General features: G+C 40.5%; 1 protein-coding gene across 1 annotated transcript; it reads left to right on the forward strand.

Moving 5' to 3' along the window:
* The first annotated feature begins 1,057 nt into the window (after window positions 1-1,057).
* LOC135461431 (multiple epidermal growth factor-like domains protein 10) lies at window positions 1,058-11,906 on the forward strand. The gene is made up of 8 exons (XM_064738532.1): window positions 1,058-1,200; window positions 1,676-1,786; window positions 2,273-2,413; window positions 2,858-3,004; window positions 5,481-5,621; window positions 8,917-8,958; window positions 10,012-10,099; window positions 10,451-11,906. Exons 1-8 carry the CDS (start codon window positions 1,137-1,139, stop codon window positions 11,247-11,249), a joined length of 1,533 nt encoding a protein of 510 aa, XP_064594602.1. The 5' UTR covers window positions 1,058-1,136; the 3' UTR covers window positions 11,250-11,906.
* The last annotated feature ends 801 nt before the right edge of the window (window positions 11,907-12,707 follow it).

Genomic DNA, 12,707 nt, shown 5'->3' on the forward strand with positions numbered 1-12,707 from the left:
TTGATGATGATCGTCCCCAGCACTCAGTGGGTGAAAACATTCATCATCCCACAATTATTCACATTGGTTCTACCCCTGACAAATATTCGTCGTATATACACACCAATTTAACGACCTATAAAAATGACTTTAATAAACAATGCAGCCAGAAGTACAGCTCTGTATAGATCGTTCGTACAGCGAGCTACGTTAGCTCCTGGTCTGATCAGTATCGTTGCAAGCTCTAAGCTGTACAATGTTATCAACATCTCCACGTTGCATTCAGTATACTGTCAGTGTTATGGCATATATATGCATGTTCGCATGCTTGGCAATGGGCTTACATGTGCTGACGCAGCAGGGGTATTAGGTAACAGTCAGGTATAATACAGGCCTAGACTGTTTCTGTATGTGTCAGCAAATACTGGAGATAACCAGGCGTGAATAACAAGGCTCCATCATACAGGTCGATCATGCAAACATCAGAAATCCACAACTTCTGTACCAGTATATATACGAATCAATGGAAACAGGTAAAGCTGGTTTTAACTTGAAGCCTCTGTGAAATGAATGCTAATTAAACGGTGTAGGATCTGTGTGAATATACAAAGCACATATTCTTATATGGTTACAAATTTACTTTGTTTGATCAGGGATGACCACTTCTATGCGTTGGACATGTTGACCCTTTGTGCGACATACTATAGTGTCTCCACCCTGATATGCCCCCTGTTCTAAATTTAACCACTGGCTGTCGGCCGATAAGCAGATCTCATTCCCACGTTATAGCAGCCAAGAGGCTGATGGCAGTATGACTGTAACCAGAACCGGGTCAAGCCCATAACTCTTATCTCTACAACCCCTAAACACAATAATTAGCTTTTTACAAAATATCAGACAAGCACAACAACCGACGCAACGCGTCTGATGTGTGTGATACGTGTGTTACTATACACTCCCCTTGGACGGAGAGCACGAAGGTTAGCTTGGAGGGAACAAGTTTGGAACAAGCTAGTGGTATGTGCAGTCAGTGGTAGACAGAGGCCAGCAATAGGGTTCTGGCACGTTATGACACATATTGCTGTTGTATGTACGATGAAGTTTGAGAACAGGATTGGCGACGAAAACAGCGGATGAACATTCTATGAAAAGAAGATATGATTCGTCTGAATGTTTTTGTGATTCTCTTCGTTCTCGTGCCCCGCTCGGGCAAAGCTAATCGTAAGTTTACCTTTGTAAACTTTTTATTGTCATATGCAGGTAATTGACTTAGTCTTGCAGTTGTCGATAAACGCAACGTACGCATACATGCATGGGTCCTCGCTGGCTTAGGTGATGACAGCTCTGCCTCGCTGCAGCTTTCAGACCCTTGACCAGTGAGGCCGCGTGTTCGAATCTTGGTCGCGATGCTTGGGCTGCGGTTAATTTGAGTCAGAAGGTATGTCAAGCACCTGGTTTACTCCACCTACAAGTCTGATTAACGTCATATTTATAAGTGAAAGTCTCTTGAGCTTAACGATAAAAGCTTTCTAGTATTCACCATTTTGGCTGCCATAATTGCTATAATTGCTAGCCATTATCGACAGTCTGGTATGTGTAAAGAAATGGTAGGTCTGGAATAATTCATGAAACTGAAATGGGGAATATGATAGGATGCATGTAACTGGGGCTATGCTTGTGTGTGTTCCCTGTGCAGGTTGCAGTTTCTGTGGGTACGGGACGGTCTGTGACGGCCGGCGGTGCTCTTGCCGTGATGGCTTTGAGGGGAAACGCTGGAGTTCGGGCCAGAGAAGCTTCGTCTGTACAGGTAAAGCTGTTACCATAATCTGTAGTCATACTTGCTTTAACGGAAAAGTTAACCCGCGTTCTGGGAAAGGAAACTATATACAGCCTAAAATATCTGGGTATATTTACAGTTTAAAAGGATCTCATTTATTATATTTTGTTTTATTTTAAGACATTACATTGATAATGGAGGTTAATTCAAATTTTTGCAAATGAATCTTGTGTGCAGTTTTACAGTAAAATGGATGTTGTGCATACAAGGCATGTGATAAATAAATCAAAATATGTCAGCCTAGTTATTAACAGACACCTGTCCACGTAATCTCTCAGAGCCAAGACGCTTCCTATTCATGAGGCATGTGAGGGGATAGTCCACCTTTCGAAACTGAAAGTTTGAAGTCCTATATACTAAAAGTAAGAAAATGATTTAATAAGAAAATGATAGATTTCTGTTGAATCAAACTGGCTTACACATTGACCTTTCCCTAATGATATGTTATATTGACAGACATTAACGAGTGTGTGAGTGGGGCCCACCGTTGTCTGACGGGAACACGTTGTGTGAACAGCGACGGGACGTACGACTGTAGGTGTCGCTCAGGATGGCACGGGCCATGGGTCACCGCACACGGACAGTTTATCTGCACAGGTACATGTACCTGCTGATCGGTGAACTCTTCTTGGTTTAAATGAACACCTGACTTACACTTTTGTTAAGAAAACTAAAACTAAAAATAATAAACGTCTGCATATCATACATCATGTCTAGGACGGGCATTCCTTGTTTTGTACGATGAGTATAGTTGATGTGTTTGTGTTTCAGAGAAGAGCCTGTGTGACAGTGTGTATCACCGCTGTGGGACGGGCACTCATTGTTTGTGTGATGAGTATAGTTGATGTGTTTGTGTTTCAGAGAAGAGCCTGTGTGACAGTGTGTATCACAGCTGTGGGACGGGCACTCATTGTTTGTGTGATGAGTATAGTTGATGTGTTTGTGTTTCAGAGAAGAGCCTCTGTGACAGTGTGTATCACCGCTGTGGGACGGGCACTCATTGTGTGTGTGATGAGTATAGTTGATGTGTTTGTGTTTCAGAGAAAAGCCTGTGTGACAGTGTGTATCACCGCTGTGGGACGGGCACTTATTGTTTAGCCTCTAACACCACCTCATACAGGTGTGTTTGCTCCCTGGGCTTCAGTTCTCGAACAATCTCGGAGGTGGACGAGATCTATACCTGTTCAGGTATGTCTTATTAGTATAAGAAAGGTCATGAATACATCCACTCTGTATGCGCTTCAGTGCACTTTCATAAACACGTATTTATTTATTTTATTGGTATTTTACGCCGTACTCAAGAATATTTCACTTATACGACGGTGTCCAGCATTATGAGGGGAGGAAACCGTGCAGATCCCGGAGGAAAACCATTGCCATCCACAACTTACAGGCCTTCCCACGAACGGCCAGAGAGGAAGCCATCATGAGATGAACGAGCTCACAGCAATCGCATTAGTGAGAGGTTCCTGGGTTATTGTACCACTCTGGCACGCTAACCACTCGGCCACGGACTCGTCCCTCTCCATAAACACATAAACGCTAAATATACATGCGCAAGTCACATATAATAGACTTTAGAATGCGAAGAGGCACGTGAATTCCTTAAATTTCAAGTTTTTTCTTTTTGCAGAGTAGTTTGCAAATAGCATGTTACTGCAAATGTTATCGTGTGGGTAGAGTGTTAATCATTATTTACTAGCGCATGTAATGAGAATCCCTTTTTATTTACCGTCATTTAATAAGATGTCGTGCTTAGTTGTCAGGAAAATCTATGTATATAGCCTGAGTACTTATACACGTGGCGTGTGTGTATATGGGGGAATCTGGTTTCGTCGAGGCACGCTAAACCAAGCACCGGAAACTTGAATGTGAAAGTCCTAATTTGACTGCACATAAGACTTCGGATAGGTGTCTAAATACACGTTCAAGTATAAAACTTATGAATGAGATCTAGATATCAGTTGTTTCCTGCTCAAGACTGCTATTTTCTTGCATGCTGGCTTATTTTTACTCTCTGTGCTCACTCGTTTTCAACTATAAGCTTATTGCAAAGCGGGCTGAAAACACTGACCGTTGTGGCAGTATTGAGATAGGTGAAGCATCAGTCTGACAAATAAACAAAGTAAATATTCGACAGCTTCTTCAGGGTAAACCTCTTATGTATGTTATATACGGAGTTTCAGTTGCAACAAGTCCACCATGTTCCAATTTGCCAATGAATCATCAGGCCCTTGGCCGAGCACCCCTGTCGCTTCTAAGTGCCGCTCACATGTCTTTTAATTACATCCGCTGGAGTTCGACCGTTTTGGTATCCACATGAACCTTGACCTTTAACAACGTCGACATGAGCTTGGTGGTGAAATTTCTGGACCCAGCTATAAATCTGGCCTTACGTGGTGTTTTGTGCATTTTGGATATTCACTATACTTGTACGCTTGACAAATTGCCCTTGTCGGGCCTGAGTGAAATACGCCTATCCTTAGAAACATATGGTCATCTTTTAGAGTGTTATCGAATGTGTTCCCAGCTGTAGAGTCCGTAGAATGTGCGGCTGACTGGCCTCCTTTGTTTAACACTTCGATCTAATAGTACTTTGTAACAATAGTTTTTACAGATTTAAATTATATTATGTAGTGTTTTGTTAGCTTGGGCAATGACATATTTGTGACGTAATTCTGCGAGAATGTGTTGCACTGTTGTATTTCCAAAAACTCATTTGAATGAATTGGGGAAAGGGTTTTCGTCTTAGCTGGCGGACGGTTTGTTTCACCTTTGTTTTTACTAGGTTTAACCTGTCATCGAGAACAGATGTGACTTTCTCATTTAACAGTGAACCAATTCTCCTTTCATCGATGAAGAATTCGCCGAACATCAACACATTATTGAACTCACTTGTGTATTGCTTCACCAGTGAATCAGTCCAACAACCAGTGAATATCCACAATGAATCAAATCATCCTTGAATCATTTACCAAGAATCATTATGCCAAATAAATAACTCCACAATCATTGTTATAGCCCTTCAGAGAATGTACCCACCAATGAATCAGTCCATTGTTATAGTCCTTCAGAGAATGTACCCACCAATGAATCACTCCATTGTTATAGTCCTTCAGAGAATGTACCCACTAATGAATCAGTCCATTGTTATAGTTTTTCAGAGAATGTACCCACCAATGAATCACTCCATTGTTATAGTTCTTCAGAGAATGTACCCACCAATGAATCAGTCCACTGTTATAGTCCTTCAGAGAACCTACCAGCCAATGAATCAGTCCATTGTTATAGTCCTTCAGAGAATGTACCCACCGATGAATCGGTCCATTTTTATAGTCCTTCAGAGGACCTACCCACCAATGAATCAGTCCATTGTTATAGTCCTTTAGGGAACCTACCCACCTGTGAATGAGTGAAACAAGCCATGACTGAATCAGTTAATTTACGAATCACTATAGGCTTCTCTCCGACAATTAACCAGTCCGATAAAACTAATTATGATAAATCAGTTGAACATGCTAACGAAGCCAATATAACTTTAACTTTAGCTAGTACTTATACATCATGCGAACTACCGTTTCCATCAGTTGGTCCATAGCCAATGATTTCTTTATGAATAAATAACTGCATTTTCACGAAATTTGTTTGCAATTCCTTGTTGTAGACATAGACGAGTGTCGGAAGAGCAGAGCCAAGGGTCCAGTTTGTGGGAAGAACTCACTATGTACGAACACACTCGGCTCCTTCCGCTGTAAATGTGTGAACGGCTTCCGGTCAGCCTGGAAGGACAACATCAACTGTAACAGTGAGTACACGGCTTCAAATTATATCGGGTGGGCATAAAAAATGGGCCGTTCTTTGACACTCAATATCTCCGAAACCCTCGTACGTCAGCTTCTAAAAATTCACACACTCAAAAACCATTTTGCCCTAAGTATACAGACCAAATTTCATCCTTTAAGATTCCTGTTCATGGGACCAAAATCAAAATAGAATCAAGAATGCATGTTCCAGTTATTTCAAAATGATGTTCTACCTTCTTGAAAAGGTGATCAATTGGCCCTCCATCTTCTCGGCAGAAGGCGCACAAACCGAATCTCCTGAAGAGTAATTCTTTTCCAGCAGTTCTTGATGCGTGCTTTTAGTTCATCCTCAGTGAATTTTACCGTGCGACCCTCATAGGTCTCTGACAGGTGAGGCAATGTGGGTCACCGGGACGTGCGTTTTTGAGGCTATGTTTTCATTTTAACCCTGTGTACAGACTACTCAAGCTATGCCCTTGAAAATTGGTTAGTATATTAACAAAATCATGCCATTTGAATATCTAAAGTTTGAAAGGGTTTGGACAAAGGATAATGGAGCAATGCAACATCAAAGTATGGCCCATTTTTTATGTCCACCCGATATATATTAATATGGAGCACCCAATATAGACTTGATAGTAAAAGATATTACATATGGACGATTGTTAAGTGCCAGTTGGATGGGAATTCACCACGGGCGACGTCATTGTTGGTAGGGTTTTGAATATACCTCAGTGTATGAAATCTCGGTTGTAGCTTTTGGTTCTTCAGGCATTCCTCATACAGTCACACATCCTTTAATGGCACCAGATTATTGTTGCACGCAGTTGCAGGGGTTAATTTAACCTATGAAGCACTGGACTATATGGGCTCAAGCAGGTCATGACTAGACTCAGGTATAGACTTGTGCGTTGACTTAGTGAAATAATCATTGTGCAGCCACCCACGACCAAATTCATTTGCCCATGGTAATGTCATCATTCTTGCATTTAGTCCAAACAACCGTTATAGTCTGTCAGTCCTGTATGATCCAGTTATGATTTCTCCCGCTCATTTATATTTCAAATCATGGCTGTGGACTGATGTAACCCCTTCCTCCAAATGGTTTATTTGCTATGCGATTAATCGACTGTCTTCCACGTCTGACGTTCTCAAACGTCCTCCAGAGTAACCATTAAAACTGCGAGAGTCCGTGCGATACACGTATGTATACTTTGCACAAAACGTTATGTGAAAGAAAGATCCGCAGAGGACATCAAATTTACCAGACAACTTCCTGTGCTTTGTGAGGGGTTTAAAGCATTTGACATCGGTGTAACCTCTTGATATTTCCAGCGCTCACATCCACTGAATGGAGTCCGTTAAAGTTACTCTCCATATACAGCATACATACATACAGCATACATACATACATCATACATACATACAGCATACATACAGCACACCTACATACGGCACACCTACATACATACATACATACATACATACATACATACATATATACATACATACATACATACATACATACAAACATACATACATACATACATACATACATACATACATACATACATACATACATACATACATACATACATACATACATACATACATACATACAGCACACATACATACAGCATACATACATACAGCATATATACATGCAGCACACATACATACATCACATATACATACATCACACATACATACAGCATACATATATACATACATACATACATACATACATACATACATACATACATACATACATACAGCATACATACATGCAGCACACATACATGCAGCTTACATACATACAGCATACGTACATAGAGCATACATACAGCATACATACAGCATGCATACATACAGCACATACATACAGCATATATATATATACACAGTACACATACATAGGACACACATACATACATACAGCATTTATACAACATACATACATACAGTGCACATACATACAGTGCACATACATGCAGCATACATACATACATACATACATACATACATACATACATACATACATACATACATACATACATACATACATACATACAGCACACATGCAACACACATACATGCAGCATACATGCATGCAGCATACATACATACAGCATACATACATACAGCACACATACATACAGCATACATACATACATACATACATACATACATACATACATACATACATACATACATACATACATACATACAGCACACATGCAACACACATACATGCAGCATACATGCATGCAGCATACATACATACAGCATACATACATACAGCACACATACATACAGCATACATACATACATACATACATACATACATACATACATACATACATACATACATACATACAGCACACATGCAACACACATACATGCAGCATACATGCATGCAGCATACATACATACAGCATACATACATACAGCACACATACATACAGCATACATACATACATACATACAACATACATGCATACAGCACACATACATACAGCACATATACATACATACAGCATACATACATACAAGACGCTAAGGGATGAAGTATGACAACATACGAGCTTGGTAATTCTATGACGCTGTATATATTTTAAAGACAAATAATATTACGTGCAATATTGTACCGTGTTACAAACAGATTGCCAGTGTATCACACACTTGTTACAAACGGAATACCATTGTATCATACACTTGTTACAAACAGATTGCCAGTGTATCATACACTTGTTACAAACAGATTGCCAGTGTGTCATACACTGGCTTTTATTCTTCACGACGCCATAGTTTACATAAGTCTGTGTTATATATCCCTGGTTAGTAAAACCGTATGAGCGACAAAGAAGGTGTCATCTTTTCGGTGAATGTCTTCCCCCCTTATTTTGATCAACGCCCAAAGAGAAAGGCAGCTTAACATTCATATACATACATCCCGTGTCTCTGTCGGACTGTCATTGGTACGGTGTATTGATGATTGTAGCTACAGCTGCAGGCCAACTTTTCCCATGTTAATTTTATTGCGCAAGCATGTGCATGTTAATTGTCTTCATGTTCTGTTGAAGCATGTACATTTTCCCTTAAGGTATAGTGACATCATTGTGTTTGCTGTATATAATATCACCTCGGTTAACTAGTTATGACGAATGAAAAAAACTGAGCCTATAGTTTAATGTAATCCAGAGCAACTGTTATAGACCTTATTATTATGCTTATGTAGTCATATAGTCAGTGGTTACACATTATACTGCAATATAAATGTATGTTTTATCTGTACAGTTAAAGTGGCAACTCAGCAATCTGTAGCGGCACAAAGTTTCGGTAAGTATAACTTGAAGTACCGTGTATAAAAAGTATGTTAAAGTTATAAAACTCTTGTTTGTAAGAAGAACGCACACTTGCGTCACATTTCTTCTTTCTTCTCCATTCAGAGTGATATAGTGTCCTTCTGCATGATAGAGGACTTTAGCGGGCTTCATAGTGATAGCACCCTCCAGAGTGATATTGCGTCCTTCTCATAGCAGGCTTCAAGGTAATAGCTATATCAGAGTGATATAGCCCTCTTCTGATAGCAGACTTCAGGGTGATAGCGCCCTTCAGATTAACATAGCGCCCTTCTGATAGAGGGCCTCAGAGTGATAGTGCAGTCTGATAGCGGGCTTCAGGATGGTAGCGGATTTTTCATTGCCAACTTCGGGTAATAATGCACTTCACGGTGGTTAGCGCCATTCTGATAGCGGGCTTCAGGGTGATAGCGCACTTTAGAGTGAAAGGCTGCAAATATTAATGACGCATTACATGTATTTATAAAAACACAGCATTAATGTGCAAACGACTTGCTGTTCATATGTGAACGCAGACGTTTTATCCATAAAAGCGTTACATGTGCTTGGTTGGTCTATACACGCTTACGTTTTTATTAAAACATGGGCTGGCATCCTTTTTATGACATTGACGTTTTCAGTAAATCATTTCCAACGTTTTCTCCAAAACGAATGGTGACATGTCTACTAGAATAGTCAAATAGCCGTTTTTATATCAGTTTTTACCGTGTAGCGCATTTCAGGGTGATAGTGCCCTTCTGATTTCGTGTTTCAGGGTAACAGTGCCCTTTCTTAAAGCGGGCTTCAGTTTGGTTGCACACTTCTGAAAGTGGGCTTCATTAGTTAATTATGAGAGTGCCCAAACTTTCCTGGTGGATTCGATAGATGTCATACTTTGTTCGTTTGTTCACTTTGCTTGCTTCTAGTTTCACGACGTGTCTCGTAATATTTCCGTGTGGCAGGCGCGTCTCTATATGCCGATTACATCCATCTATGAGTGTCTATATTAATTATCTGACCTTTGTAACATATAAATTTGTACTTATATTAGATGTGCACAAGATTGGCCTTGCTGTTGGAGTAAGCGTCGTTGTTCTCGGCCTGACGCTGCTTATACTCTGCGTTCTTCACAAACGAAAGTGAGTATCAGCTTGAAGCGGAGATATGTTTTTCTTTTGTTTTTGTTTTTTTGATTAGAAACCTACACCACTTGGTTACTAGCTGGCCAGTATATAGTAAGGCTTTAACTGGAAACTACCCAAAACCCACAAGCCCCATAACATTCACTTCACCATCAATTAAGTGATTTTTGATTCCATCAACGCCAGGGTGTTGACACAATATGTTGTATTCTCGATACAAAGAGTCACATTCTTTAACCAACATTTCGAATAACAGTGGTATTCGGTTATAGGTTTATTGTTTTTGGTAATTTTCTCGGTGTTTTTTCCACACTCAGTGAATTCTTACAAAAGCATTCGGTTTTTCAGGAAACGCTCACGCAAGTGTTCTGTCAAAAGGCTTTACCATAAAAATGGACAACCAATCAAAATATCGGTATTGACAGGGCGGGAGTCAAGTTACGTCAACGTCATTTTGACGTCACAAGAGGACAAGAATTCTCCGGATAACGGCATCCTGGGAGAAAAGGTAGAAGACGCCAAACAGAAAGGCCATATTTATTCCAACGAAATCGAATTGGAAGTGAACCTTGCGAAAGATCAGAGTAATTTTAGGAAAACAAACACATTGCCGTCCCTGGAATCTGGGTACGTCAATCACGACACCATCAAGAAAGCCAGGCGTTCACTCTCACACAATGGAACAGCCCGATGTAAGATCAACATCCGAAGACCCTTCAGTGACAGCTCTGTGCGCGTCTCCGGCATCTCTGATGAGCTTCAGCACAAATTTTCACTGCTAAGAAAGAAAAATGACGGTGATTTCGAGAAGTTACCAGCGTCCCGTGGGGATTATGATCGCCTGCAGAGAGGCAGTACGGTGTCCCCTCGTCCGTCAGTAGATAAGCGTGCCGAACATATCTACGCTTCTCCTGACCCGGAAGACACCGAGGATGACCTCTCCGCCTCTGGCTCGGTGTTTGACATTTACCAGCCCGTCCCTGATGACATCGTCACCGATAGTACATCTCTGATGGACATCGAAGCCAGTACCATATACGAGCCAGTTATCTACAGCATACCCAACAAACCTCCAAAGCAGGAAAGAATTTATGCCAATGATATTCCAAAGTGTGACCAACTTCTAGGCCCTTTAGCTGTGGACTGACCTCTATAACAACCGACAAAAAATCTTATGAAGAAGAAAGCAGGGCCACTTTCATAAAACTTCATAAAATCATATTTCACGTAACCTTTTTCGTAGAAGACCTTGTCTAGGTTGTAGCTTCGTAAGGTGACGTGATTTATGAGAAAAGTTATATAAAGCTCGATTTGTTTTGCGAATGTGATTTGTAGAGAAGCGGCTAGAATCTTATGCCATTATTCATTTGATTGGTATTTTACGCTTTAATCAAAGATATTTCTCTTAATACGACGATCAGCATTGGTTGGAAGAAACGGAACAGAGCTTGGGGAAAACTCACGACCATCCACTGGTTGCTGGCAGTCGTTCTCGCGAACGACCGAAGAAGCAGGCGGCGTGAGCTGGACTTGAGCTCTCAGCGACTGCATTGATGAGAGTCTTCTGGACCTCTTTTGCACTCTGTTCGTTCCGATGTAGGATATTAAAAGGCTAGAATGTTAGAGTTTAATTAATTAAACACAATTAAGCTTGTACTCAGCTAGCCTACATGACATATTATACTACACGTGTTAGATGTGATATACCTAAATACAGTGTATCGGCGTGTTAAATACTATAGGTGACACAGTATCTCTGTATACGACTGTACTTCTCCCAACCGTTCATTGAACTCAATGAAATGAAGGGTTTTGATCAATGTCGGTTTATGAAATATATTTCTCTAACTGTGAAGATTGTGTCACACTATTTCCTGCGTTAATATTTCTGGAAAACACGATTGTGTGAATGTGAGTGAATAAGGAATTCAGTTAGAGTGTTTACAAAGTGTTATAAACACAGTCAAAACACATCAACACCGTGCAGGTATTTGGCAGAACAAGCACGAGAACCTGGTTGGGATGCCTTTGGAATTTGAATCTGAAACTGAATACTAATACGTATATCCCTTTCAAATAATTGCACTCTACTCTCTTTTAAATTGTATGCATGTAAATGATATTCTGGTTCAGGGTGGAAATTATGATATACATATGGCTGTTGTATTATCCGTGCCAGAAAGATACCCTCATCCCCATATATAATCTATGGCACAAAAGGTACGGAATCCAGCCTTTTAACAAAGGATTTCTAGACCACTTGCCTTTCATCAGTATTTCGTGCAAGTCATAGTTCTGTATTATATTTATTTATTTATTTCACTGGTGTTTTACTCCGTACTTACACGACGGCGGTCAGCATTATGGTGAGAGGAAACCGGGCACCGTCCGAAGTAAACCTTACTTCGGACTTACTTCTGTCACTTCCATAACTATCCTGTACACCTAATCGTGTAATGGCGCCTAACACTTGAAACCCGTGCTCTTAATCGTGGGCCTTCGCTTATAATAAAGTATTGTGCGGTCTATTGCCGATAGATGGCGTGCCCCGATCTACTGAGTCCATAAAAGACAAAATGGACAAGACGTCAAATTCATCAGCATC

The sequence above is a fragment of the Liolophura sinensis genome, chromosome 1 (genome assembly GCF_032854445.1).
Source record: "Liolophura sinensis isolate JHLJ2023 chromosome 1, CUHK_Ljap_v2, whole genome shotgun sequence".
NCBI lineage: Eukaryota > Metazoa > Mollusca > Polyplacophora > Chitonida > Chitonidae > Liolophura > Liolophura sinensis.

Excerpts from the sequence above, each read along its gene's own strand:
- LOC135461431 (XM_064738532.1), top strand. The coding sequence starts at position 1,137 with ATGATTCGTCTGAATGTTTTTGTGATTCTCTTCGTTCTCGTGCCCCGC. Across the intron at positions 8,959-10,011 it reads TGTAGCGGCACAAAGTTTCG|ATGTGCACAAGATTGGCCTT; the intron begins GTAAGTATAACT and ends TACTTATATTAG. Across the intron at positions 10,100-10,450 it reads TGCGTTCTTCACAAACGAAA|GAAACGCTCACGCAAGTGTT; the intron begins GTGAGTATCAGC and ends TCGGTTTTTCAG.